Here is a 25,952-nt window from a genome sequence, read left to right as displayed (position 1 = left end):
GTATTTAATAGCCTTCGGTTTTGGTTTTGGCAGAAATGGATCAGATTCCTGATCATTGTCCATTTTAAGATCCTCTTTCAGCATCTTGAAATATTTGAAAACTACTCATATCAAGGTACTGAGTACCTGCACTGGCAGCATCAGTAGCCATGATACATTCTGGCATTGTTAGTAACTGCTTCTGACTGAGAGACTAGGAACATGGAAATGTGCAGCTCTCTGCTCTAGCAGTGTGACGCTACACCTTACTAGCAAGGTCCGTCTAAAACTGCTCATTCAGACACATACAGAGCTTGTTAGATGTATTTCTTCCAAATAACCAGGTTTTTTTCTGCACTATTCCTGCTGGTTGCCTTGGCATCATGGTCATTATCATGCTGGGCAGCAGAATGTAGAATGGAGAAGATGGAAATTATCTGGGATACTTCTCACCCTTTCTAGTGGTGTTCCGTTAAGGACAGGAGTGTCACAGAGCTGTTTTGCTTACCAGCATTTTAGTTTGGCTGGCCCAGTGCCATTTTTAAGAGTCTTGAGTGTTGACCTGGAAGATCAGATGATGTCTGCTTTGGGCCAGTTGTGTTGCTTCTGCAGATGTTTCTCTTGAACACTTGCTTGGAATTACCTGAGAGAGAAAGAGTGCTGTCTGTGAGACTGACATACCTGAGCCATGTGCCAAGCCTCTCTGCTGTACATCCTCATCTTCCCCATCAAACATGAATCTCGCTTTGTTCCCCTGCTACAGAGGAAGTGACAGGATTTAAGTACAGAATTTTCTAATGAGTTTTAAAAGCTTGTGCTTAGTCTTGCTTATTTTTTAAGATATGACATAGATATAATTTGTATCAATAGTTAGTGTGGTGAGTCCATCACTCCTGAAAACCTGCAAATGCATATTGGAACTTGAGCTGCTCCAGAGCTCTGAAGTCAAAGGTGGACTTTCTCAGCCCACACTGTGAATTGTTTGTTAAAACAGGGTAACTTCTTATTGGTCGAGCACCTGGCATAAAGGTTTGTGGATGTACTGCTGCCTATAGCTAGAGCAGCAAAGGCTCTGACTGTCATGTATCTCAAATGTTTGTACCACATTTTCCACCTCTCATTTGAAGCTACATTACACTTTCTTGCATCCTTAAAGTTATTGGTAACAGAAACACCACATTCTGAAGCTTCACCTGCTCAGTTGTAAGAAAGAGGTTCGCTGTTAGTTCACTAAGCATGCTAGTCCTCCCAACAACACTGCAGTGTGGTGCAGCACTGCTGCAGGTCCAGTTCTTCTCTCTCCCAGCCCAAGGTGCAAATACCATGTCCAGTCCTGCCCACCTGCTGCTGAAGGTCAGTACACAATTTGAGTCAATTAGAATTTGAGCTTTTCCAGTGCCATTTACATTTATAGTTTAGGAAGCATTCTAATCAGCAAAAAGAGTGTTTGTGCTTGAGATTCTGAAGCTGAAATGTAACAAGTACAAAAACTACTGTTCACAGTATTTGAACCTGTGGGTGCTCAGCACTTCATAGGTGTTGGTCAAGCTCTCTGTGACAATACTTCTGACCATTAACAGAGCATAAGTGAGAAATTGGTGTTTACGGTAGTCTAAGTTGTAGACTATGAATCTTTGCTTCTTTACAATTTTTATGAGTTCTATTAGTCTTCATTTTTAATAACTACTTTTCAAAACATTTCTTGTTTTGAGTAGCACCAGTATAAATTTGCTAGGTTAAATAAAGGCTATCAGACTCTAACATTTCAATTAGAGAATGATGTTTGCTTGCATTAGAGTAGTGAAAAGAAATCAAACTCACCATAGTCTTTAATTCACTTGCATAACTCCAAAATCGCCAGACCAATTAAAAGAAATGGTGTCCTGCTGGAGCCTGAAATTACACATTTCAGCCCTGAGCAAGTTTTTAAAGACAAGTTTATAAACCCTTTCAACAGTAGGTTATATAATGGAAATGCTAATGCATCTTTAGCAATACCAGTTCTTGCAGATGCTACCACATCATTTTAGTAGAAAGGAAATTAGTTCTTTTCCATGTATGATTAACCCCAGAAATTTTTAATGTATTTTTTAAAAAAAGAATTGACTTTGAAATAGCTGCTGTCAACAAGTCCAGCCAAACCTTTTACCTTAAAATATTGCCAGATTTCTTATATTAGAAGATCTGTATTGCTTTATTAGATAATTTAGTTTGGGAACAAGTCTTACTTATCTGCTAATGAAAAAATAACATGTATCTTTGTTAATTAGTTTTTTCTTCTTTTTCTCCATACAATCTACAAAAAGCAGCTGAAGAAACTTTTCTTTTTGTTTTTGTTGTTTTAGCTTCTCCTGGACACGCAATGGAACTCATTTTGATATAGATAAAGATGCACAGGTAACAATGAAACCAAATTCAGGGACTCTTGTCGTAAATATTATGAATGGTGGGAAGGCAGAAGCATATGAGGGAGTATACCAGTGTACAGCAAGGAATGAACGAGGAGCAGCCATTTCCAACAATATTGTTATAAGGCCTTCCAGTAAGTAAAGCTCTTCGTGTTCATTTAGTATGAAACACTTTGGTTTTCTTATTTGCTTATGAACTTTTCACCTTTTTGTTTTCCTGTCTTAAAAATTCAGTCATCCAAGTGACCATGCTAGAAGTTATTGCCTATTTTCTAATACTTAGGTATAATACTCTATTGCATGTTCTCTCGAATATTTTTTTTACAGAATTTTAATAACCAGAGTTTTTTCTCAGTACATCTGGATAACCTTTAATATTTAAAACTGAGTTGTATGTATGACAGTACTATTAGAATAAATTTTTTAAATCCTTCAGCCTTTAAAGATAATTTGATTACATCAATGGCATTTGATGACAACAATTGATGACAACAATTTTTATTCTGCTTATGAAGTCTGTATTCCATAGTTTTTGTAATAGCTTTAAAACATAACAGATTGGGACTAAGAAGAAGATAAAGCTAAAAAATTTGTTTCTACAAATGTTTCTGTAGATTGTTTCTACAGCTTTTTATGAGTTTTATCTCAGATTAGTTTTCATGCTTCTCAGCTTAAAATATGCTGTTCTCACATCTTAATTAAAGACTGCACGTATAACACTGCTTCAGGAGGGTCTAGGCCTTTTTCTAATTTAGCACCTCACCTTTTTTTTTCAGTATAGTTAAAATTTTGCAAGAACTGTTGCAAAACCTTTAGTGAGTAGACAAAATAATTTGAATCAGTTGATTATACTTTCAATAAATCATTGCTGCACTTTTCTTCCAAAAAAACATAAAAGAGAAAAAAATAAAACAAATGTGGAAGGACTTAACATTCTGATGGATGTAGTTCTTCCATTTCTCTGGAATATTTTTTGCATTTTCCCTTAAATTTTTGAGTTTTTTTCAATCCATAGTTTGTGTGTGTGTCAAAATTACTTTCTATAGGATCGCCTTTGTGGACGAAAGAAAAACTAGAACCAAACCATGTTCGTGAAGGTGATTCACTAGTACTGCACTGTAGACCTCCTGTTGGCTTACCACCACCTATCATATTTTGGATGGATAATGGTAAGTTTGTTTTTTATGCAGTTGACTTTTTGCAGTTTTTCTATGTAGTAGATCATTGCTTACCAAAACCACAGATGGTGAAGTTTCCCTGTAAGTTAAAATTCAGTGAATTTCCATTTCTGTAGAACAGAGGAAACAAGCAGACATACAACCCAAAAGCACGAAGCCAAAAGCAGCTGGAGATCTTAATGTAAGTTGTAGATTAACCCACTGGGGAAGAATGGGTAGACAAGGGATCTCCTCAAGAAGCTTAGAAATGTCTATATATGTACCAAGCCACAAAAAAGTGTAATTCAATGAATGTGGAGTCTGCAGATCATAATAATAGAGTGTGTCAATTATAATTGACATAAATGTGTTCTTGTTTTACCTTAGCTTTCCAAAGGCTGCCTCAAAGTGAAAGAGTTTCCCAAGGTCTAAATGGAGATCTTTATTTTGCTAATGTACAACCAGAAGACACCCGGGAGGACTATATCTGCTATGCAAGATTTAATCATACGCAAACTATACAGCAGAAACAACCCATATCTGTAAAAGTCTTTTCAAGTAGGTATTGCATTATCTAATTACATACTTACACAGTATTTATCCAAAGTTCTCAAGTTATATGCTAAAGTTAAGTAGTGTTATGCTAGGGAATTTTGTCATTTTAATTTTGAATAAGAAATTGCATTACTGTATAAACTTGAAATGTAATCTCCAGTTTTCTTGATATATAATTGATTTTAAAAGCTATCATTTTTTGCTTTATAAGGCTTTGTGTTTTGAAAAAATGTTTTTTAAGATTTGCTACATAGAAAAAGTACTGTGTAAAAAATAACAGTTTTCAGATGTTTTTCCAGTACAATATAAAGTTATTATGATTATTGTAACTATTGAAACAAATTAATCAATCACTTGATTAACTCCCCGTGGCCATGTCATCACCTTTTGATCCCCAGAACTTTTATTTATCCCTCTTTATGCTTTCTTCATGATATTCTGTTTATTTCAGTGGATTCATTGAATGACACTATAGCTGCTAATTTGAGTGACACTGATATTTATGGTGGTGAGTTACACTGGTCCCCACTGATACTCCTTGTTTCACAGTAGCATTTAGTTAACTAACTTCACCTCCATGGCTACTTAATCTTTTGCTCCCTTTTCAGTTTCTAATAAAGATATCAATTAGTGCTGGTGATAATACATACTTAACAAAGGGACTGCACAGTGTGATCCTTTAGAATATTTAATGTTTCAAAGTTCTTGTAACATATGGCTTATAGAAAATATAAACACATATAATAAAAGAGTCCTTTCACACTGGTGCAGATTTTAGAAACTGCTTCTATACTGCGTTGCCTTTTTAATATTTTCCCTCCAATTTTCCTAGTAGTTTGATATGTTCATTATCACTAGGACTATTCAATATCATGTGCTGCATAATAAATAACGGCAATTAAGCACTTAACAGATCCACTTCACATTTAATGTCTTACTGAATGTACCATTAACTTTTAACTTATTTCATAAGTGTGAAACTGGAATTAATAAAAACATACACTTTAATACTATCTGTAGAAATAACTTCATAGGGGTAGGATGGGTTTTGTTTGTTTGGTGTTTAAGCTGGTCTTTCCATTAATCCATGTTGAGTGGTCTTTTGTACGTTCTGAATTAAATCCTCCCAGATGTTTCTGTGTTTAGCAAGGCTGACTTTGGAGCACCACTGATTCTAGACTCTTCACTTTATATTTTGTGACCTAGAAAATACTTGATATTTATTCCATTTTTTGTCTTTTTCCTTCTGAAATGGGGCTTTGCACATATTAAGCCATAACTTGTGTGAATCTAAAATAAAACGTGGGCACAGAATATTTTACTTCTCTACATAAAAATTATATGTTATTCAGGAGGAACAAACAAGAAGTAAGTACCTGAACACAAAACAATACATTAGCTACAATTAGTGAGGAAAACGCTGTTGGGTTGGCTCCTAGCTCAGAACCACCATGGGTAATTCTTCTGAACATTCATACTCTGGCCAAGTGAGTCAGCAGCCCTTGGCAGCGCCGACACTGCGTAGATGAGTTGTTGCTGTGACTGTCGGCTGTGCTCTTGACTCTAGACTGCTCTGTTCTCCCAACAACTTTCAGTTGTTTGTGTACTGGTTATTAAGGAATTCACAGCACATACTGGATTAAAACAAAGTGTTGTATTTATGCTAATCTATCAGTAAATCCTGTACCCTAACAAACAGAATGATTTACTGTAATGTTTCAGACTATTACTGCACTTCGGGGCAATTTAATTCTGTATATTAAAATTGCTACAAGAGAACATTAGAGGAGTCACAGAAAACACTCTATAATTACAGAAAACTCTTATTCTGAATTCCGTGAAGGCACAGGAAACACCATATACTTCAAAAGCCAACAGAGTATGATGTCAGAAATGAGTCTTATATTTATAGTTGTCTGTTATTGCTTACAGGTTAACCAACAGTTCTTTATGGCGAGACTGAGGAACAGCTTGAATTAAAGTTAAATATATAGTAAGAGGAAAATACAAGAATTAATTTCTGAAACACTGCCTCACATTGCCTAGAAAATATTAAAACCTATTCCAAAGCAGATTGTACCTTTCATTCCCTTGGTTTATATTTCTGATTAAAATAACTTTGCTTTATTTTTGTTTTGATGGAAGCCCAGAAATTTTCAGTAACTCTCAGTCTTGCACTGTGCCTCACGCCAGGGGCCTCTTACTCCCCATTATAGTTCTGTTAAATGAAACAGCAGCTACTTAGGATTAAGACTGCATAGTTGCCTCTGTAAAAACTTTGTATCAATTGTTCCTGTCTTTTAATAATAACATTTTTCTTCTATGTGTTCAAAATGGTGGCATTTAACAGATATGTTATGTCTGTCAAAAAACTAATGTGTTTGGCTTTGTAGTTGTGCTGCACAGTGACTTTTAATCAAATGGCCAATGTGGAGCAAAATCTCTGTCCAAAGTGTGAGAATGGATGTATGCACTTGATTGGTATTACAATAAAATTTAGAAATTAATTATTTTACTTTTTCTTCTTCCAGCAAAGCCAGTTACAGAAAGGCCGCCAGTTCTTCTAACACCAACAGGTAGCACAAGTACCAAAGTGGAGCTCAGAGGAAATGTGCTTCTGTTGGAGTGCATTGCAGCAGGATTGTGAGTTACTTTGTAGACTTTTTTTTTCTTTCTAAATAGAAATACAGAAACAGAGGGAAACATTTCAGAGATGCTTAGAATGTTACCACTGTATAAGCTGATGTGTTTCAAAGAAGCAGAAGTGTAAAATGGAAAGAGCTTTTTTAAGGAACTCCACCATTTACTTGGGCATCAGCAGACTTTGAAACTGGCTATGAACATGTATGGCCTCTGCCTTCTCATATCCCCAAACCCTATGCACAGGATATGGTTTGTACCCTTGTTTTTGAAGGATACAGGCAAGAAATGCTATAGACTAAACTCAGGCACACATCCACAGACTTGCAGTCAGGAATAAAGCCTCTGTTGTTTTCCTATGTTTACAATCATTAGATTCTCGAATTATATAAAAATACATAAGAATTTGATGTTCTAATCCAAGAAAACTGCTTATATATGTTAGTAATTACTTAGTAGATCAGCTAGGTGGGAATTGTTAGAACAATTCTTCGGGTTCTTACATCTAATTTCTCCTTGTAATTGAATTTAATTGGTGCTTGTTTCTTCAATGCAATGCAAGTTTGCTTCTGCTGGTTATTGTGCAAAAAGAAAATTACTTAAGAGCAGTTTAACTTCGTGAATTAGGCTGATCTTTAAATCAGTTTCGTTCTCAGGAAGAAATCTGAGAATAGATTGTGGAAAATCTTAGAATAGATTTATCTTATCTTATAGAATAGAAGTGGAAAATCTTTAGTACCTAATTCAAGAACTGTAAATATATTTACAGTGCACAAAGGCATATAATGCAGTGCTGTCAGGTAGCCATGAGGAAAACCAATAATTGTAACTCATGCACCACAGCATCACACACGTGTTCACTTGCACGACCTCCACAGAGCACGCTCAGGCACAACCTGATCTGAGCATCAGTGCAGTCTTTCTGTCTCAGCTGTGGCCTGCTCAGGTGTCTGTCCCAGCAGCACTAGCAAAACCACCCCTGTGAGTGATAATTTTCATCTGCAATATAGTTACATGCCTTTTGACAATCCTGCAATAAAAGTATTCGGTGAGCCAAACTCCAGTAAAACGGCTGGATAAAACCTGTGAAAAAAAATAGAGTGTAATATATTATATGGCTTTGTGTCTTTATCTGTCATGTAATTAAAAGAAAAAAAATCAGTGGGGAATATTTGTCCACAGAGGGCCAATACAGATTTTGTTCAAAACAACTATTCCTAATCACTGACCCCATAATTAAAAGTCAGTCTTGCTAGGTGTCTGTTATAAAATATGTGATATTAGACTGCTAAGGAAACATTTTCCTAGAGCCATTACTATTTGAGAGAGGACATTCTATTCAGTAAGAAACAAATTGCTATTTCTTGTATTTTTCAAAGTATATCTCCATGTGTTTGATCAACTTGCAACTTCAGTGGACAACATGGGGCATAGCCAAGATTTAGACTCGGTGCAGTGACAAGTAGCTATACTTGACTCAGCATTGACATTTTTTTCTTGATTTCTCACAATAAATATTTCTGTGTCCTTACAGCTCTTTTGTAAAGTTTATGATGTTGATGAAGCATTAGGCTATTGCTCACACAAAGGACAGCTATAAACTTGTCATTATCTAGAAGCTACCTTTAAAAGCATCATGAGCATAAATTTAGTAGTAGAAGCACAATGTGATTTGAAATAAACTTGTCTTCATTTATTAACCATCATGTTTTTTAGATTAATCAGCAGACAAATGTATTCTGTAATGATTAATCCTATGAACAGATGGCCATTGGCAATGTTAGTGAGACTTGTCATTTCCTAGAAACAAATGCTGGCATATTTTTCGTATTTGTTGGATGGGGCCCAGAATCTGGGTAGAGGCTCTTAAAATAATTATTTATAAAACATATATTAAAAATATTAATGTACTGAACTCTTATCTTCTTTTTCTTCAGTCCCTAAATTTGATCTGTGCTTTTACTTCTCCAGACCCACACCAGTAATCCGCTGGATTAAAGAGGGTGGGGAACTGCCAGCCAACAGAACGTTTTTTGAAAACTTTAAGAAAACTCTCAAGATTATAGATGTTTCTGAAGCTGACTCTGGGAACTACAAATGTATAGCAAGAAATACATTAGGTTCGGTTCATCATGTCATTTCAGTAACTGTAAAAGGTAATACTAAAATTATCCTTAATGTAATGTTGTCAAGAGTCCAGAATGCAGGGATGAAGCAGGCTTTCTAGGATGAAGTATAGCTAAAAGGATGAATGATAATAGTTAAAAATCACCCTGAGGAAACGTTCAGCTGTCTGAATTCTAACACTGGAAGGGCTTTACTATCTCTAATATCTTTTTCATCTTTTAATATTACTTTGTAAAGCATCAGGCTAAACTGGGATTTTACTGTAACAGTAGTAAAACAATGTCTTAGCTTGCACAAGTACTACATTTATTTTAGAACCTTTGATTATCCGTCATTAGACTGCTTCTTTCTCTTATTTCTATATCTTCCTCCTTATCTCTCTTCAGCATCTCCTCCTTATTTTCTCCATTTTTCTTCTCTCCATTCTTATAACCCAGATAATTTCTTTCCTCTATTTCATTGTTGTCTTACAGTCTTATATTTTTCTTCCTTTTTCTCTTCTCCTGATATTTCTGGGTTTCTATCTTCTTCATGTTTTTTACCCAAGATGATGCCTTATAGTTCTAAAAGAATTTACAATATGTTTGTCTAAATAGGAATAGTAAGTATGCTGTGAATACCATGAAACAAAAAGCTGTAATGACAGTTAATTAGTCATTGAAATAATCAGCTGTATTGCTTACTTTGCATGCTAAATAGTCATTTATTTTGTTGTAGATCAGCATAATTTCATGATCACATTTAACCTCCTTTCTAAGAAAAGAAGTTTAATTTTCTGTTTGCATCTGTCCATCAATCCAAAATCTGAAAATTAATTGCAAGATGTGATAATATATGCTGTTTGTGGTTATTTACTGTAAAAAAGGGTGGAGAAATAGGTGAATATCTTTTAGTGAGGACAGTGTTTCACCCATTTTGATCTCTGTGTTTTCATCTGTCCCAGGTAAACATCTGGCCCCACTGCAATCATCCATTGAATTGAGTGAGACCAAGGATTTCGCCATTTCTAAATTTCACCCTTGACATGAAATCTTTTTGTGTAATCAAACTTCAATTCATTCCTAACAGCCTAACTACTAAGAGCATGGATATCTCTGAAATTCATCAAAAGACCACTGTAGTCTCTGCAAATGCCATTCTCAGATAAATTTTGCTTGCTTTAGGAAAGGCAAATTAGATTCAAAGCAGGCAACCCTAGAGGGAACAAAGAACCTCTTGTTGTTTATCTCAGAATTTTAATGCAGTGGGTGACCAGAGGCTCAGTTTAGCCAATGTATGATCCACCACTCAATTGAGTATCACATATATATGTATATATGTACATGCAAAGTAACAGTATAGCTGTAAGTCTGTATCTACACATACCTTGTTTGAATTATCTTCTGATCACCGTGCCTGTGGCTTATGATTTTCTGTACGTAATTTTGAAAAATAATTGCTGTCTTTCTTTTCTTAAACCCAGCTGCTCCGTACTGGATAACAGCACCCAGAAACTTGGTCTTGTCTCCTGGAGAAGATGGAACACTGATCTGCAGAGCTAATGGCAACCCAAAGCCTAGTATAAGCTGGTTAGCAAATGGTGTTCCCATAGCAAGTAAGATTCTTAATTACCTTACAGGAGTATGAGTAAGAAAATATGAGGAGTCTTAGGGTGGTTTTTTTTTCCAAATAGATGTGAAGAGCATGTATTTGTGTAGTTTTTGCCTGACAGGTAATGCTAAATCATAAAAGATGTCATAAAAATACTGTGGTTCATAAAAGTAAAACAACAAAATGTGCCTCTAATATGTTTGAGAGAACTAAAATGTGTAACCATGCTCCTGATTATTCTGTCTGGCATTCTGCTGGTAGTATCTTTGTGGAGATTGGGTGGTCCCTCTCACAGGGCCATTGCTGGGATGTCATTGTTACCACTGTCTTTCTGTAGCAGTCATGTCTGCTGGATATCTCCTTTGCTGCCCCACTGCAACTCTAATGTTGCCTAGGAATCCTAAATGTGACCTAAAAAGTGAAGTCCTTACATGTGTGGCTATACAGAGCACTTGTAGGATTTGCAGGATTTGCAGTACACTGCAGGATTTGCAGCTTAGTGTATGTTTGAGCCTTTCAGGCTTCAGCTCTAAGAAGCTGCAACAGCAAAAACTGTCTGGATGTGTCAGCAGCTACCTGGCAAACAGTTTGTGCCAAGTAGGTGTCAAAGAAAAGGAACCCCTAAGGCAGTGAAACAGCTGCTTCTGTGTGCATGGGTAAGAAAAGCAGCCCTGAACTGGTGATTGAGCCACTTAATTGCTGCAGTGTTATGACTGGCAGTGCTGTATGACAGACACAAGGTAGCTGCTATATATAGTACAACTTCCCTTGGAAAGAACTTGCTGGAGGACACTGCAGTGTGTTGTCAGCTGGGTTTGCACTGAGCATACCCTGTACTGCAAAGTCACACTTGGCTCTTCTACCTTTATCCTTCCTCTTCCATAAAACAGTAGTAAAAAACCAGACAGTCTCACCTGTTGGCTCATGAGAGACAATGTACTCTAAAATACTGGTCTGTTTAAAGTATGACAGTGTCACTTCTGTTACTTTCAGAAATTTGGGAGTTGTTTAAGTCTCTTGATGAATTATAATTCACCCAGTTTGGGACATGGAGAAGGATTCTCTACAGTCAGAATCTAGGTAATAGCAACCGAAAACTATAGCAAATGAAAACCCTCATTAGGTATATTTGAAGTATTTGGTATACAAAAGAGATTAAACTTACTTGTAGGGGAAAAAATGCAACTTTGGGGGACAAAATAAGGCTATATATTGAAACAAATAGAAATATTTAGCAAATAACCTGTTTCAGGAATCCTAATTAAATGGAAGGTGACATCTCCAGCCTGAGATTTAAAATGAGAAGTTTCCATTAGTAAATAAGTTATGTAAACTGACATTAATCATCTCATCAAACAATGGTAAGACAGGAAAACAGGAAAATATCAATATAATTTTGTATAATATATATTTATAAATAAATATATCATAATGCATGTGTTGTCATCAAAGTTCAGTACTTATCCTTCACTTTCCGTTCTGGGTTTTTGGTGGACTCATCTTCCTTTGCTGTTTTTTTGTATACTCACCATTCACTTTTTGTTTATTTTTTTGGAGGGGATTTTTATCCTGCAGTTCTTATAGTTTAACTATTATTTCAGGCCTCCTGACTAGTAAAATCTTTTTCACCTGGCTATGAGAGTCAGCTTTGCCTTGCTCTTCTTCCTTATCAAAGCTGTAGGGCAAGCTGTTTAAATGACAGACAAGTACATTTTCCAGAAAAGAGTGATGTGTTCTGCATTCTTTCAGGATAACAGTAAAACATTAAGAAACAGAGTTTTTGGAAGCAGCTGCAGGATGCCACCAAATTTCCCAAATACAAGGGCAGCATATATTGGCTGACTGGCCTTGAGGAATCAGTACACAAAGTTTTCTTGAGGGGAATTCAGTAAAAATTAAAAGACTTTAATTAAATTACCCACTGAAACTCAGTAGGGGAAAAAAAAAAAAGAAAGGAATACAGGAAATTAATAAGTGGGTAGCTCAGCCTTATATTAAAGGTCACTTTCACTGCTGAGAAAAGCTGAAGTCTTATCCACATTAAATATTTAAGTGCAAGTTGATTGGATGCTCCAGTACACTGAGTCTGTCAGGACATCTTTGAGAAGCATCATGATCACAGAAAGTGCAGTTCTTAAGATTCTTGTGATTTTTTATTATTCTGAGTTATCAAAAGCTGTTCTGGAAATTACCAAGTACAGTGTGCCTTTTTGTTCACTTGTTACTAAATTATAGAATTGTGCCCCTCATCTTCCAACGGAATGATTAGGAAATCATGTAAAAGGAAACTAAAGCAGCTGTTTCAGCTTCAGGGCAATGCTGAGAGAGCTACACCCATGGCAGGATTTCAAAGAAAAAGAGCTACATTTGAATTTCAAAGCCCTGCTGTCATCATATATCCCACAATGTGCCTCTTGTGGCCTAGTAATCTGTTTGCAATACTTTAATTTTCTGTTGGAAAGCACAACTGGGAGATACTTAATTCTTCTGGTTTTGTTTTTCCATAATAGAATCAGACAAGGAAGGGGGAATGTTGAAGAAAGAACCATTCGTCCATGTCTCAGTCAAAGGCTGAGGCTTAAATATCTGTAGGGAAAAGGCAAAGAAAAAATAGAGAAAAAAGTATTGTGTGTTAAGCACCTATGAAATAAAATTGCAATGGTGTGAATTTTGTTCAATATTACAATAATCTGACTAAAAAAAAATATTTTTAAGCAAGATTTTAGGTTTCCTTGAAATATTTTAATTAGTTTTCTTCAACAATCATGCTGAGAACACCAGCATTTCTAAAAAAAAGCTGCTTCAGACATGTTGGAATGATAAGGACCTAACCTAACCTCCTAATGTTTACTCACAGGAGGAATATGTTGAACTCACATGCACAGTCCTGTTGAGGTCAATTAGAATTACTTTGGCAAGTCCCAATTTAAAGTTCAGGCCATGACTCTGTGTTGCCTTGTGCTTCAATTAACACTCAAGATCTGCATTATTTATATCGCTGCATAATCCGTTGTGTCTTACTGCTTAGATATTCAGCATGGTTTTACAAAAGGGAAGCCATGCATAAAGTATCTCAACTTTTAAGGAAGTAACAACCCAGATTAATTGGGAAGGGGAAGCGCTTTTGTAATTGGACTTCAGAAAGGCACTGCAAATACTGTACAAAAGACTAATTTTTTGGTTCAGTGGTTTATAGTTCATGATGAGCTATTACATATTAGATACAGACACTTAGATTTATACAAAGTCGTGCAAAGGTGCTGTTTATCTTCTTTCAACACATTCTTCTCTTGTTGTATCACATTTTACATTGAATCTCTAGGTTTGAGTTAGTCTCCATTAGTACTCACATTGAATTTAAGGGAGAAACATTAGCCCTTAGATTTCCTTCATGAAAGGCCTTGATAATCCTTGGCTCAGAGATTCATCATCCATCATGTTCTCTGAGAGTGCACACCACAAGCTGTTCACTGCAGCCATGGGAGGGTGGGGAGAAATTTACTGGACTCCTATGCCCCCAGTATTTCAGTCTTGGAGAGAAGAGGACTGCTCAGGAATATCTTTATCCACTGCTTCTGCTGTCATTGTGTTGGAACTTTGCATCTGGCCTAGGAACTTCAGCAGATTAAAAAACTTTCGATAATCAGGTTTTTTTCAGTTCTGCACAAAATAGTCAAAGGATTGTTATAGTTAGTGCAGGTTGCTGTCCCTTTGGAGACAATAGAACTATCAGAATCAGAAACTCGGGAAAGAAAGGATTTCAGTGGTCACAGGAAAATAATACGCTGAGGAGCAAGCAAGATTGGTAAGAAAAGGAAGACGACATTCTTTGCCATTTCAGTCATCCAGGTTTTTTTCAACCAGATTTTTTTCTTCCAGTTTTAAGCCTAATGGTGTGTTTTAGCTGCTTCTGTTCAGAGAGCATGTCATTCTTTTTTTTCAAGAAGAAAACGTAATACTGGTGCCATAGTGGTTATTTAAACATACTAGCAAAAGTAATTACATAGGCTGTCAGAAGTTTATGAAACAGATGGAAGTATGCATTCAAATGAACAGAAGTTATTCAGGGTGCTGATCTCTTTAACTACAACAGAAGTATCTGATGGAGGCTCCGCCTTCTCTGCTTAGGAATATGCTGAACATGGCTAGAGTCAAGAAGCTGTATCATTTTACAATGTGATGAAAAAATTAGGTGAAACCAGGTCTTTGTTCAGAAAGGTCCAAAACACATTTATAAGCTGAGATCCCTGCGAGGGAGCAAATGTTGGCTGTTAGACAGCACATGTTCACCTGTCTTGTTACAGCAGGAGAACTCCTATAGCACATCCTCCTACTTCATTATCCTGTTTGTACAAGCCCATTTTAAGTATTATGTACTTTTTTGCTATTTTGCGTATCAGTGCCAAATTCAGATTTGTCTAAAGGGTTAAAAGCATTTTCTCCTTTTCATGCAGCTATCCTGTAATGTGACCAGAATATTCATAAATACAAACAAGCAGTGCTCAAGTGGCCCTGCCATCACTCCTCTTCCCCAGAAAAAGATAAAAAAACCCAAAAGACAAACAAACAAAAAACCAAAACAAAACCAAAAAAACTGGTATATGGAAAGGGCTGAAGTACTGCATGGTATTTTTCCTCAGTTTTTACTAGCAATACTGACCTTCAGGAATCCCAGGTCCCAAAGACCAGAGGAGAAGATATCTCATTTTATATATGAGATGTACCCTTGGTGGAAAAGGACTAGGTCAGGAGCAAACTGAACATGCCTAAGTCTGTGGGCCCTGCTGGGATGCAGCTACAAGTGCTGACTGAGCTGGCTTATGTCATTGCAAGAACACTCTTGATAATCTTTTCTTGGTCATGGTAACTAGGAGAAGTGCCTAAAGATGGAGGGAAAGCAAATGATGCTCCTATCTTCAAGAAGATCTAGAAGGAGAAACCAGGGAACTACAAGCTGGTCACCCTCACCTTTATCCCTGTGAAGGTGATGGAGCAGCTAATTCTGGAAACCATTTCAAGGCACATTAAGGACAAGAAAACTTTCAGGAGTAGTTTGCATGGCTTCGCCAAGGGGTGACCGATTTGATACATTTCTATGATGAAATGACTGGCCAGATAGATGAGGGCAAGAGTAGTTGGATAATGTCTTCCTGGACAGCAGTGAGGCCTTTGACACTGTCTCCCGTTAGATCCTCGTAGACAAGCTGTTGATGTAGGGGCTGGATAAACAGACAAGGAGGTGGATAGAAAAATGGCCAAATGGCCACGCCCAGAGGGTGATCAGTGGAACAAAGTCCTGCACCTGGGGAGGAACAGCCTTAGTGCCAGTACATGCTGGGCGCCATCCAGATGGACAGTGGCTAAGCAGAACAGGACTTGGGCATCCAAGTGGACGCCAAGTTGACCATAAACCAGCAATGTGCCCTTGTGGCAAAGAAGCTAACGTTATCCTGGGCTACATGAGATAAAAGTATAGCCAGCAGGTCAAGAAAGGTGATCCTTCCCCTATCTGGACACAGTTCTTGATAACTGGATCTAAGTGGCCCTGCTTGAGCCAGGGGTTGTACCAGATGACCTCCAAATATCCCTTCCAAGCTCAACGTTTCTGCGTCTGTGAGTGCAGCAGTGGGTGCTTCAGACCATTAAAGAAGCTGTATTCAACAGGTAGTTGAATAGTCTTAACAGGGAGCTTTTGAACCAGTGCCCTTCAGCATCCAGGTGGCTAACCAAGCACCAGCTAACCTGACACTTCTGTTTTCTTTTCTCTCCGGACCCCAGCTTGAAGCCCTTTTCAGAGACAGGCACCTACCTCCTTTCCTTCAGATAGCTGAAAGGGGATGTCGCCTTTTTTCCTTAAATACAGCTGTGGGAAGGGAAAATGCTACCCCTCTTTTTATATAGTAATTGAATGGTTGATCATTCTTTTACGATGCAGTTCCTTCAGTCATAGAGGATTGAACTAAGGGCTTCCATCTCTGTGGAGGGGCCCTACCATCATCCTGTAAGGGATTATGTGGTGGAGTGCATGTGAGGGGGGCAGTCTGTGCACCCATTAAAGAACTGCCTGGGTTCAGAAAGTACTGTAGGATTCAGAGGGCATGAGTGGAGGGAAGCCCTGAGCCCAGGGCTGGAAGTAGCCATGCTTGGAATGGCTCTGGCCAGATCTCCTTCATCCCGGGAGAGCGGTTGTGCCTGTCTTCAATTGAACTGTGATTTGTATGCAGAAACAGACCGCTCCCCACAGCTCACTGGCCTGCCTGCTGGGCTACTCACCTGCTCCGGCTATTTTCAGCCCATGAATCTTTTAATGAAAATGGCATTTACATAGAAAAGGAAGCAATGTGAAACATGGAACACAATAGGAAGTAAAGCAAAAGAGAAGGAAAATATGTGCCAGCAATCCAGAAGTCCAGAGAATAAGCATTTAAAATCTCAGTAGTACCTTTTTCTTCCTTCCTGAAATTTTCGAATTTGTGATGTTGATTTGAACTCAGAGTGATGGAAGACCAGAAAAAACAGAAGTTGAAATCTCTTCCTGAGGCAACTGTTTGGAAATTGATGTACTTATTTGAGAAATGGCCTTAGATTTCACCCAAGCTGGAAATACCCTTAAGCAGAAGCATAGAACTGTGATCCCCTTCATCTGGTTTCTTCTCTTGTAGAGGATTCAGTAATAGATACTTTAAGAAAATGCAGGAAAAATGTCTCAGTTTTCTTTACAGAGGAGTACTAAGGTATTGTCTGAATCAAAAGGTTCCTGTCACTTACAGAAAATTGATGCTAATTTATTTGATTGATCTTTTTTATGAGTTCAAATAAGATTTTCTTTATACGAGAATGTGTTCCACAAATATACTTACTTTTCCAAGCTTCAGTAAGGGTGTCAATAAGGTGATGCATTTTGATGATGCATCCAAACTAGGATGCATTTATTTATGTATATATACATTTATTTTTCATATTAGTAGATCAGTAATTTTACCATTAATTTTCCCTATTAATAATAAATGTGCTTTTTAATACGTTAATAATATATCTGGTCTTATTTAATACATTCTTAAAATATTAAACTATAGATTGTGCATTTTTATGCAGTGTGTTCTTCATTGTACTTCTCTAATGCCAGCCAGTTGTATCAGAACTGACAGCTATTATTTTTCTTCAGTATTTTCTTAGAATTTTTTTTTCAGTTATGTCCTGGATGCTTCTGGAATGCAAGAGCTGTTTGACAGCTCAGGCTACTCCAGAACAGTAAAGGAAATGGCACTGTGTAACTCTTACATAAGGGAAAGAGTGCCACCTACTGAATTACTAACTCTGCTCTTGTGAAGATTGTTTCTGATCTTGTGTGTGTGAAGGAATGCTTATGCTTTACTCCAAGATAATTTTCAACTGAGTATGGCTATTTTTATATTTGGATAATTATTTATGGTATAACAATGTATTTGAAACTTTAAAGTCACAGAAGATTATGTCATTGTGTTCGCATTTTCTTTTGAAATTCAGAAATATTTCTGTATTTTTCTAGATATTGACTGTATTTGCCTGAATCTTGTCATATTGTTATTTTTCCTCTGTATTGCATGCAAAATACAATCACAGCTTCACTTCCTTGGAAAACAAACAAAAAAAAAACCCTCCAAAAATGGGAACTCTACCATCCTGAGTTAATACCTGTAGAATTAGAAGAACTTTTCAAACTTTATTAAAATTCACATCTTTACCAGTCATCAGTCACCCAGGAACAAAAACATTTAGGGCATATTGGTTTTTCGGATTCTTTCTTCTTCTCAGAATTATGAAACTTGCAATCCAATGGCAGTTTAGGACAAGCAATAACTCTTTTTCTTTACACCAACAGTTGCCCCAGAAGATCCTAGCAGAAAGGTAGATGGTGACACCATTATTTTCTCACACGTGCAAGAAAGGTCAAGTGCTGTCTATCAGTGCAATGCTTCTAATGAATATGGATACTTGCTAGCAAATGCATTTGTGAATGTTCTGGGTAAGAAACAGACTTTATATTTTTCTGTTTTCTTCGGTATTCAGTTGTCTCCTGCTAACACACAGACTCTCTGCTCAAGCCTTGCTTGAGGTCTTCATCAGGAATTGATCTGTTTCCTGGCCCCTGTAAAGAGCAAGGGTATACATACCTTGTTTTTTCTAGGATATTCCTGAATTTCACTTTCACTGTTCCGAAGTGAGAAGGATAGATGTGAAAGCTGGGAAAAACTTGGAAGAAATTTTCTCTCTCTCTCTTTTTTTTTTTTTTTAATGTGAGTCAATCAAACAGAAGCCCAACAAAGGAGGCAGGAATTAGTATCGCTTAAGTTAGTACGTTTCAGTACAGTTCCATTGAGTCTAAATGTTTTGGATTAGTGGAATAAATGATCTCTAAGTTGCTGTTGCAAGGGAACATGATTATGCATTTGTCTCAAAGGCCTCCCTAGCATGCGTTTCTGATTACAAAATGTTGTGGCCCCTCTAGTTCTTCTCACTGAATTTAACAAAGCTAGTAACAAAATCCTAGGCAGAATAGCCTCTAGCGACTCTCCTGCAGGAACTCACACATATGCTGATTGGCACTGTCTTTTAAAAGAAAGAAAATGTAGGTGTTACACCAAAAATACATCCTGGCTTCTTTTGGCCTGCAGGTTTATTTGGAATTATGTAGTTCAGTCTGTACCCAGGAGATTATCTTCTTGAAGTATATTCTGTTTAAATTTTCCAATTGAAATCATTGCCTTTGATGCCCATCACTATTAGTTGTAAACAGGCAAGAAACAGTTGTTTTTCACAAGATAATTTCCCTGCCTTAACTTTTCCTCAGGCTAGTACCAGTAGAATGTATTTGAACCTAGACTGAGATCTGAAATAATCTCAGAGAAGAATGTTTACATGTAATTCTTTAGGCCATTCTTGATGTCTTTGTATTTTGTATTTGTATCTTTGTATCTATATGCAGATATCTTTGTCTTTTCAGCTGAGCCACCAAGAATTCTAACTCCTGCTAATAAACTGTATCAAGTCATCGTGGACAGTCCTGCATTGCTAGACTGTGCTTATTTTGGGTCACCTAAGCCTGAAATTGAATGGTAAGCTCTAGCTGTTACAGAAGATGAGCCAGTTACATCTATGGAAACAAACACTTAAAGCTTTAAAACTGTTTTAACTCTATTTACAGTTTTAAAATAGCGTATTTTAAAATATATGCTGTTTACAATTTGTTAATGGAATATTCCATATACGTAGTGTAACAGCAGTAAAGTTACACCTACAGAGTCAAGTGTAAGTTTCTTTGAGTCCTTCTGTCTCTATTTTCTAATGTGGCAGTCCTAAGTTTGTATTTTATTGATAACAAAACCATACAGAATTTAACTATGATGCTGGATAATGATATTACTTTTTCATAAAGGTTTAAGGGAGTGAAAGGTAGCATCTTGCGTGGCAATGAATACGTTTTCCATGATAACGGAACCTTGGAAATTCCGGTGGCTCAGAAGGATAGTGCTGGTACATACACATGTGTAGCAAGGAATGAATTAGGAAAGATACAAAATGAGGTGCAGTTGGAAATTAAAGGTGAGAAATTAATCACTCTTTCATCACTGATTAGTACAGATTTTCAGACTTTCTAAATATCTAATTTTAATTTTAAATTTCAGATCCAACAATGATCATTAAACAGCCAGAATACAAAGTGATTCAGAGATATGGCCAGGTTTCGTTTGAGTGTATAATAAAACATGATTCTACCTTACTACCAACAGTTATATGGTTGAAGGACAATGATGAGCTGCCAGATGATGAAAGGTAAGGACCAAACAGTTTTCCTTTATTTTTAATTTTCTAGATCCTTTTGTCTGCTCCTTTTTCTGATCTTTGAAAGGAATATATTGACCTGTTGACATTTTCCAATGAAGACTGATAAACATCATGGCTATCCCATAGCTGGTGACTAAAGGACTTACCTAGTGTGATGAAAATATTAAGATAGAATTAAAAATAAAATGAGGTGTAAACATTTATACAAGTTGTGCTCACTGACCTTATAAATTAAGTGTAAGATAAAGATAATTGACATAGGAAGCGATACACTTAACGGAAACCTATTTTGCTCTGGATCACATATATTTAAAATTTGTTTGAATTTATTTGGAAAGAAAAGCACATTAGAATGAACAGTTACTGTGGGAAGATGGTCAAGAGCAACAAAGAAAGAAAAAAAGCCGACCTTGTCCCATGGCTTAACTTGGGTGAACATAGCTGTTTAGGTATGTGCTGAAATACACAAGTATATGGGATTTGATAATATTTTATGCAAGTTTCTTATAACGGTGCCAGTTATTGAAAAATCAGTGGCTGAATCTGTTGTATTTACAGGTTTCTAGTTGGTAAAGACAACTTGACCATTATGAATGTAACTGATAAAGATGATGGAACATACACTTGCATAGTTAATACTACTCTGGACAGTGTTTCAGCAAGTGCTGTGCTCACTGTTGTTGGTAAGAATACTCTCAAACTTCTATTGTTAAGTATGAAAACAGCATTAGATTTAAAGTGAAAAGCATAAACATAGTTTTGGCTTTTAGGACAGGATAAAGGAAATGCCACCTATGGGTAAATGTGTTTCAGGTTTTAAAAAATGTAGTCTCACCCTACAGTTTGCATTTGAATCAGCTACTTATGAAACAACTGAGTCGTTACAGGACAGATTCAGTTTCATGCTGGACAGTTTTTTATTTTGACTTCATCTGAGATACTACAGTAAATTAAATTTTGCAGGGTATTTGAACATAAACATATTAGAATCATAGAATGGCTAGGGTTGGAAGGTGCCTTAAAATTCGTCTAGTTCCAACCTCCAAGCCTTGGGCAGGGACACCTTCCACACAACCTCTCTGGGCAACCTGTTCCAGTGCCTCACCACGCTCACAGTAAAAATTGTCTATTATTATGTAACATAAACCCACTCTGCTTCAGCTAAGGCCATTCCCTCTTGTCCTATCACCACATGCCCTTGTGAAAAGTCCCTCTCCAGCTCTCTTGTAGCCTGTTTAGGTGCTGAGAGGCTGCTCTAAGGTGTCCCCAGAGCATTCTCTTCTCCAGGCTGAACAGCCCCAGCTGTCTCAACCTGTCTTCATAGGAGAGGTGCTCCAGCTCTGTGGTCACCTTAGTGGCCCTCCTCTGGACTCATTCCAACGGGTCCATGTCTTTGTTGTATTGGGAGCATGTTATCTCAGGAATCTCTTGGACAACTAAATTATGCTTCAGAAAGACTGAGCATACTTGGTTGTGTGACTTCTCATGGATTATATTTTTAGTTTAGTTCTCTGTTTTTATGATTGCAGATTCTTGCCAAATATATTACTTTTCCCCTTCTCCAATTTTTAAGAATGTTTTAAGTAGATGTCCTGAATTATTCTTACGTGAGTTCAAGCTGAGACTCAAAGTCAAGTATGCTTGTGTTTCAAAATTCTGCTGTGGTATTACGCCTATCTGAGAATGATCTAAGCCAGACAACTAGTACTTATTTAGACATTTTTATAAGATTGCTTACTTTATTTATTTTCTTGATTTATCCTTATTGTAAAAAATGAATAAAATATTCAAGGATACTTTTTTTATCTCTTCAGTGAAAAATTATAATGTATTTTTTTAAATTAGTGATTTAATCTAAATAAATTAACTTCTCTTTGTCTCTAATAACTATAGTCTTTAACTACCTACAGTATTCTGTTTCTATGGCTACTAACTGATTAAATCCTTTATATTAATGTTCTTTTCAGCTGCTCCCCCAACACCAGCTATCATTTACGGTAAACTAATACAAAGTTCTCTTTGTACATCATCAGGCAGATATATCTCTCATTTGCCTATTGCAATTTTTTTTTGCCTATTTTTTCCCCCTTTTCCTCTGTGTGTGTGTCTGTGTCTGTTAGTGTGGTTTCATCCCATTTTACCAATTGTTTCATTACTGGAGTATGGAACTTTGGAATGTTACGGTACAGGCTGCTTTATATTAAGGCAATAAGTGATTTTCAGAAATAAATTATTTTTAATTAAGATTGGTTATAGTATGAAAATGTTTTTCTCATGGAGTACACTGCAATACAAATTAGTTATATAACAAATAAAATATCTAAAAGATAAATCCAACTCTTTGGTGAAAGGTAATTCACTATTGAAGACATCGCACCAACCAAATTATATTGTATGTTAACATTGGTTTTGCAGCTTTGTAGGCCTGCTATATCTTATTTCATAGTTTATCTTCATTTTACTCCACTCAAAAGAAGAATATGACCATATTGACCAGTTTGACGTATAATTGATGAAATCGCAGAGATTTTAAAATTAAAGTTAAAACTAAAAAAAAAAATCTGTTAGTCAGGCATAGTCTTAAATTTGTTTTTACAGAGCCTTTAATTTGGTGGCATGTTTTCTGAATTTGGGGGTTCAAGTGCAATATAATAAGCTGAAACACTTTTAAGTGTAAGGGTCATAAGCACTTATCTAAATCCTATCAGTGAAAAAGATTTAGTGAAAATGCTTATGTATTCTTACATGAACCCACTCATAAGTCTTGATTTTTGTGTAACAAATAATTTAATAAATTACCTTTGTGAATTTGGAATGGACAATTACATCTTTATGCATTATAAGGATGTATAATAACAGCTTGCATAGTATTTCTGAGCCTTTTTAAAAAAACAGCAAAAAAATAAATAACTTAGTAACTTGCAATTAGTTTCTATTTGAAGTATAGTTGTTTTGAATTTGCATAAAAATACATGTAGTGGTTCTAAGAGAGCTTCTTTGATGTGAATGCTTATTTTCCATGTTGTATATGTCTGTTACAATACCACTCATAATCATTCAAAGATAAACTAAACATGCATTTCATAATTCCTTGCATCTCGTCACATTTTTATATCCCAGTGCACTCACAGTATTAAAAATAAATACTGATTCTTGTTAATGCATAGAAGTTTGCAGGTTGCATCAGTTCTCCATTTTTGTCTGTTTTGTAAAAATTGCATGCTAATGGTCATTAAGTCATGCTTACATGAGTAGATCTGCTCTGCTATATTTGTGGAATTCTTTTTGATTGGAATGTAAGGATTTTTTTTAAATATAAAAATCCATATTCTGGTGTGGTTACTTACTTTGTGTTCATTTGATTTACAGCTCGGCCAAATCCACCCTTTGACTTGGAATTGACAGGTCAGCTAGAAAGAAGCATTGAACTCTCATGGATACCAGGAGATGAAAACAACAGTCCCATTACAAGTATGTTTGTTTGTATCTACTACACTACACTGACAGTGTTGTTTTAACTGTTCTCAAATTCCAAAGATTTCTGGAATAAATTTTGTGTACAGCATGGAAAAATGGTAAATTAATTCTCAACAGCTGCCATTTATTTACGTAACATACCCTTAATGTGCTCTACTGTACAGCCAAGCAGGAAGACCTATTTATTGCTCAGAAGGGCTGGGCTTTTTTATTCAAAAACCTGTGCTAGATAATATAGAAGTTGTATATACTGATATGAGGTCTGTGTGTCAAGGTCCAATCTTACAAATAGGTAGAGAGCAGACTTGTTCATTGGTTGTATGCTTCTGAAGGAGAGAGTTACTAACATCTTGCATTAACTCTTTTGTAATTCTATGAATTTGAAATAGCATCAGTACCGCTATCAGTGATTAGCCATTGCTACTGGTGTGAAAGTTTATTCTTCATGAAAATATAAGGTAGATAGTTTTTCTGGGTTTTTTTTTTTTCTAGTCCAGACAGTTAAAAGAATAAACCACATCCATAAAACTAAAAATATTAAATATCTATAAACTTTTGAGGCAGTAAATTGATCTTAAATGCTGTTATTCTTCCCAGTGAAACATAATGGAAGACACTCTTGCTTATATTGAGCAGAGACCATAGAGGGGGAATCTAGGAGCAAGAAACAGAAATATTAATGTTTGTTTTCCAAAAAATCATGGCATCAGAAAGATTAGTTGGCATAACTTTTTCCCTATGAGCAATCTAACTCAATTATTTCTTCAGTGTGTTTTTAGAGAATAACTGCCACGAGTTACCAAGACCAGTGTACCTGTTATGTTTGTTATGAATTGGTTAGGCTGACTTACTGGGTGTTGCTCTCCAGGGTCTGATGCTGGTCAGTATCAACCCTGAAAACAAACCATAAGGATCAGGTGTTTGGAAAGGAAGATTTGTGAAAAACAGCATTTCACAAGTTTCAGAACACATGAAAGGTTTTACTGCATTTTAATGAAACACCAAGTGATTTTTATGTAATTTTACACTCTCAGGCATCTCTAATGTATATTAATTAGTAATATACCTTAAAAATATAATATATAGAAGATCAGTGTAAATAGTTGAATAGTGGTTTATTCAAATACGTATACTTTTATTAGTATTTTCGGTTTTTTCCACACCAGAAAGCACAAATGTTGTCTTTCTGCAGGAATGAGATCACACTGTTCCAAAAAAGTTAATACTAGGCAGTGTTGTTTCATGTAGGTTTTTCTAGAATGAGATACTGCATGCACTCTGATATTGGACACTGAACTCTTCTTACTGAATAATGCTAGGTTTAATTATAATACAACCTATATTGCTGCATGGTCCTCTTAGGCCCTGCAAAATAAGGCATCTTCTTCCTAACTAAGCCTATTCTTTTGCTGCTGCTGTCATTTCAAAGTGCAGATGAAGACTCAAGGATTGCACTTCATTAGGAGTGATCTGTTTGCACAACATGACTGACATGCTAGAATCTCTCTGAAAGCTCAGACAGGTTTTTTTTCCTTGAAGTTGCCTATAAATTATTCTATTGGAGTTGCAGGCAGAAGGCTAGTGACCAGGGAAGCAAAAAGCAGTAGTGAAAACCTTTTTTGCCTGTGATATTCTCACCTTTTCAGCAAAGCTTTGATTCAGAAGACACCCCATCCCAAGACCCATATCGCTGAGCACACAACAGCAGCAGTAACTCAGACAGTAATTTGGGGTCAGTTCTCCCTCTTACTACTTGTGTCAGAATGAAATCTGCCAGCCTTAAGTGCAGAAGGTTATGATTAGTACTACTTACCTGTTTTACATCTTGCTCCTCAAACTGTTGTGCATTTTTTTCTATGTGGTGCTGTAAGTATTCTAAAAGAAATTTCTAGGTGCCACTCAGAATTTTTTTAGTAGTGCGAACAGGCTGTATCCTGAGTCATATTCTGTCTCCTTGTCCCCACCTACACATGGGATAGAGGAAAATTCTTGTTACACAACACACAAACATTTGATGCTCAAGGTTCTGTGAAATGTACTCAGACTGTACATTCTTCTCCCATTTATTTGCTGTGCCCTAAAAATTCCTCCTAAGTCTTTCAGAATTCACATCTCCTATATTACAGGAAGGCTTTCTGGCTGTTTCACATCTGGAAAAAAATGTCCTTTTGTCTTTCATAATGAATGTGCTTTT

At 36.4% G+C, this 25,952-nt stretch overlaps 1 protein-coding gene across 9 annotated transcripts in view; it reads left to right on the top strand.

Moving 5' to 3' along the window:
• Window positions 1-2,367: 2,367 nt before the first annotated feature.
• The window catches only part of NRCAM (neuronal cell adhesion molecule), a gene marked incomplete at its 3' end in the record, with an annotated part of 57,267 nt that continues 33,682 nt past the window's right edge, over window positions 2,368-25,952 (top strand). For 5 of the 9 annotated variants that reach the window (XM_082280198.1, XM_082280194.1, XM_082280192.1 and 2 more), the window contains exons 1-13: window positions 2,368-2,521; window positions 3,434-3,556; window positions 3,932-4,102; window positions 4,551-4,607; window positions 6,631-6,742; window positions 8,711-8,895; window positions 10,329-10,460; window positions 18,318-18,461; window positions 19,440-19,551; window positions 19,872-20,038; window positions 20,122-20,269; window positions 20,840-20,964; window positions 23,651-23,752. In XM_082280198.1, coding sequence (XP_082136324.1) covers window positions 2,383-2,521; window positions 3,434-3,556; window positions 3,932-4,102; window positions 4,551-4,607; window positions 6,631-6,742; window positions 8,711-8,895; window positions 10,329-10,460; window positions 18,318-18,461; window positions 19,440-19,551; window positions 19,872-20,038; window positions 20,122-20,269; window positions 20,840-20,964; window positions 23,651-23,752 — 1,717 coding nt within the window. In that variant the 5' untranslated portion in view covers window positions 2,368-2,382. Of the gene's footprint in view, window positions 2,522-3,433; window positions 3,557-3,931; window positions 4,103-4,550; window positions 4,608-6,630; window positions 6,743-8,710; window positions 8,896-10,328; window positions 10,461-18,317; window positions 18,462-19,439; window positions 19,552-19,871; window positions 20,039-20,121; window positions 20,270-20,839; window positions 20,995-22,248; window positions 22,279-23,650; window positions 23,753-25,952 lie in introns of all 9 variants that reach the window. The other 4 variants (XM_082280190.1, XM_082280195.1, XM_082280191.1 and 1 more) reach the window with 4 other exon arrangements.

Source organism: Coloeus monedula (assembly GCF_965178545.1).
Source record: "Coloeus monedula genome assembly, chromosome: 4".
Classification (NCBI taxonomy): domain Eukaryota; kingdom Metazoa; phylum Chordata; class Aves; order Passeriformes; family Corvidae; genus Coloeus; species Coloeus monedula.
The sequence above is the reverse complement of the archived record's forward strand: the minus strand, read 5'-3'. Positions and strand labels throughout refer to the sequence as shown.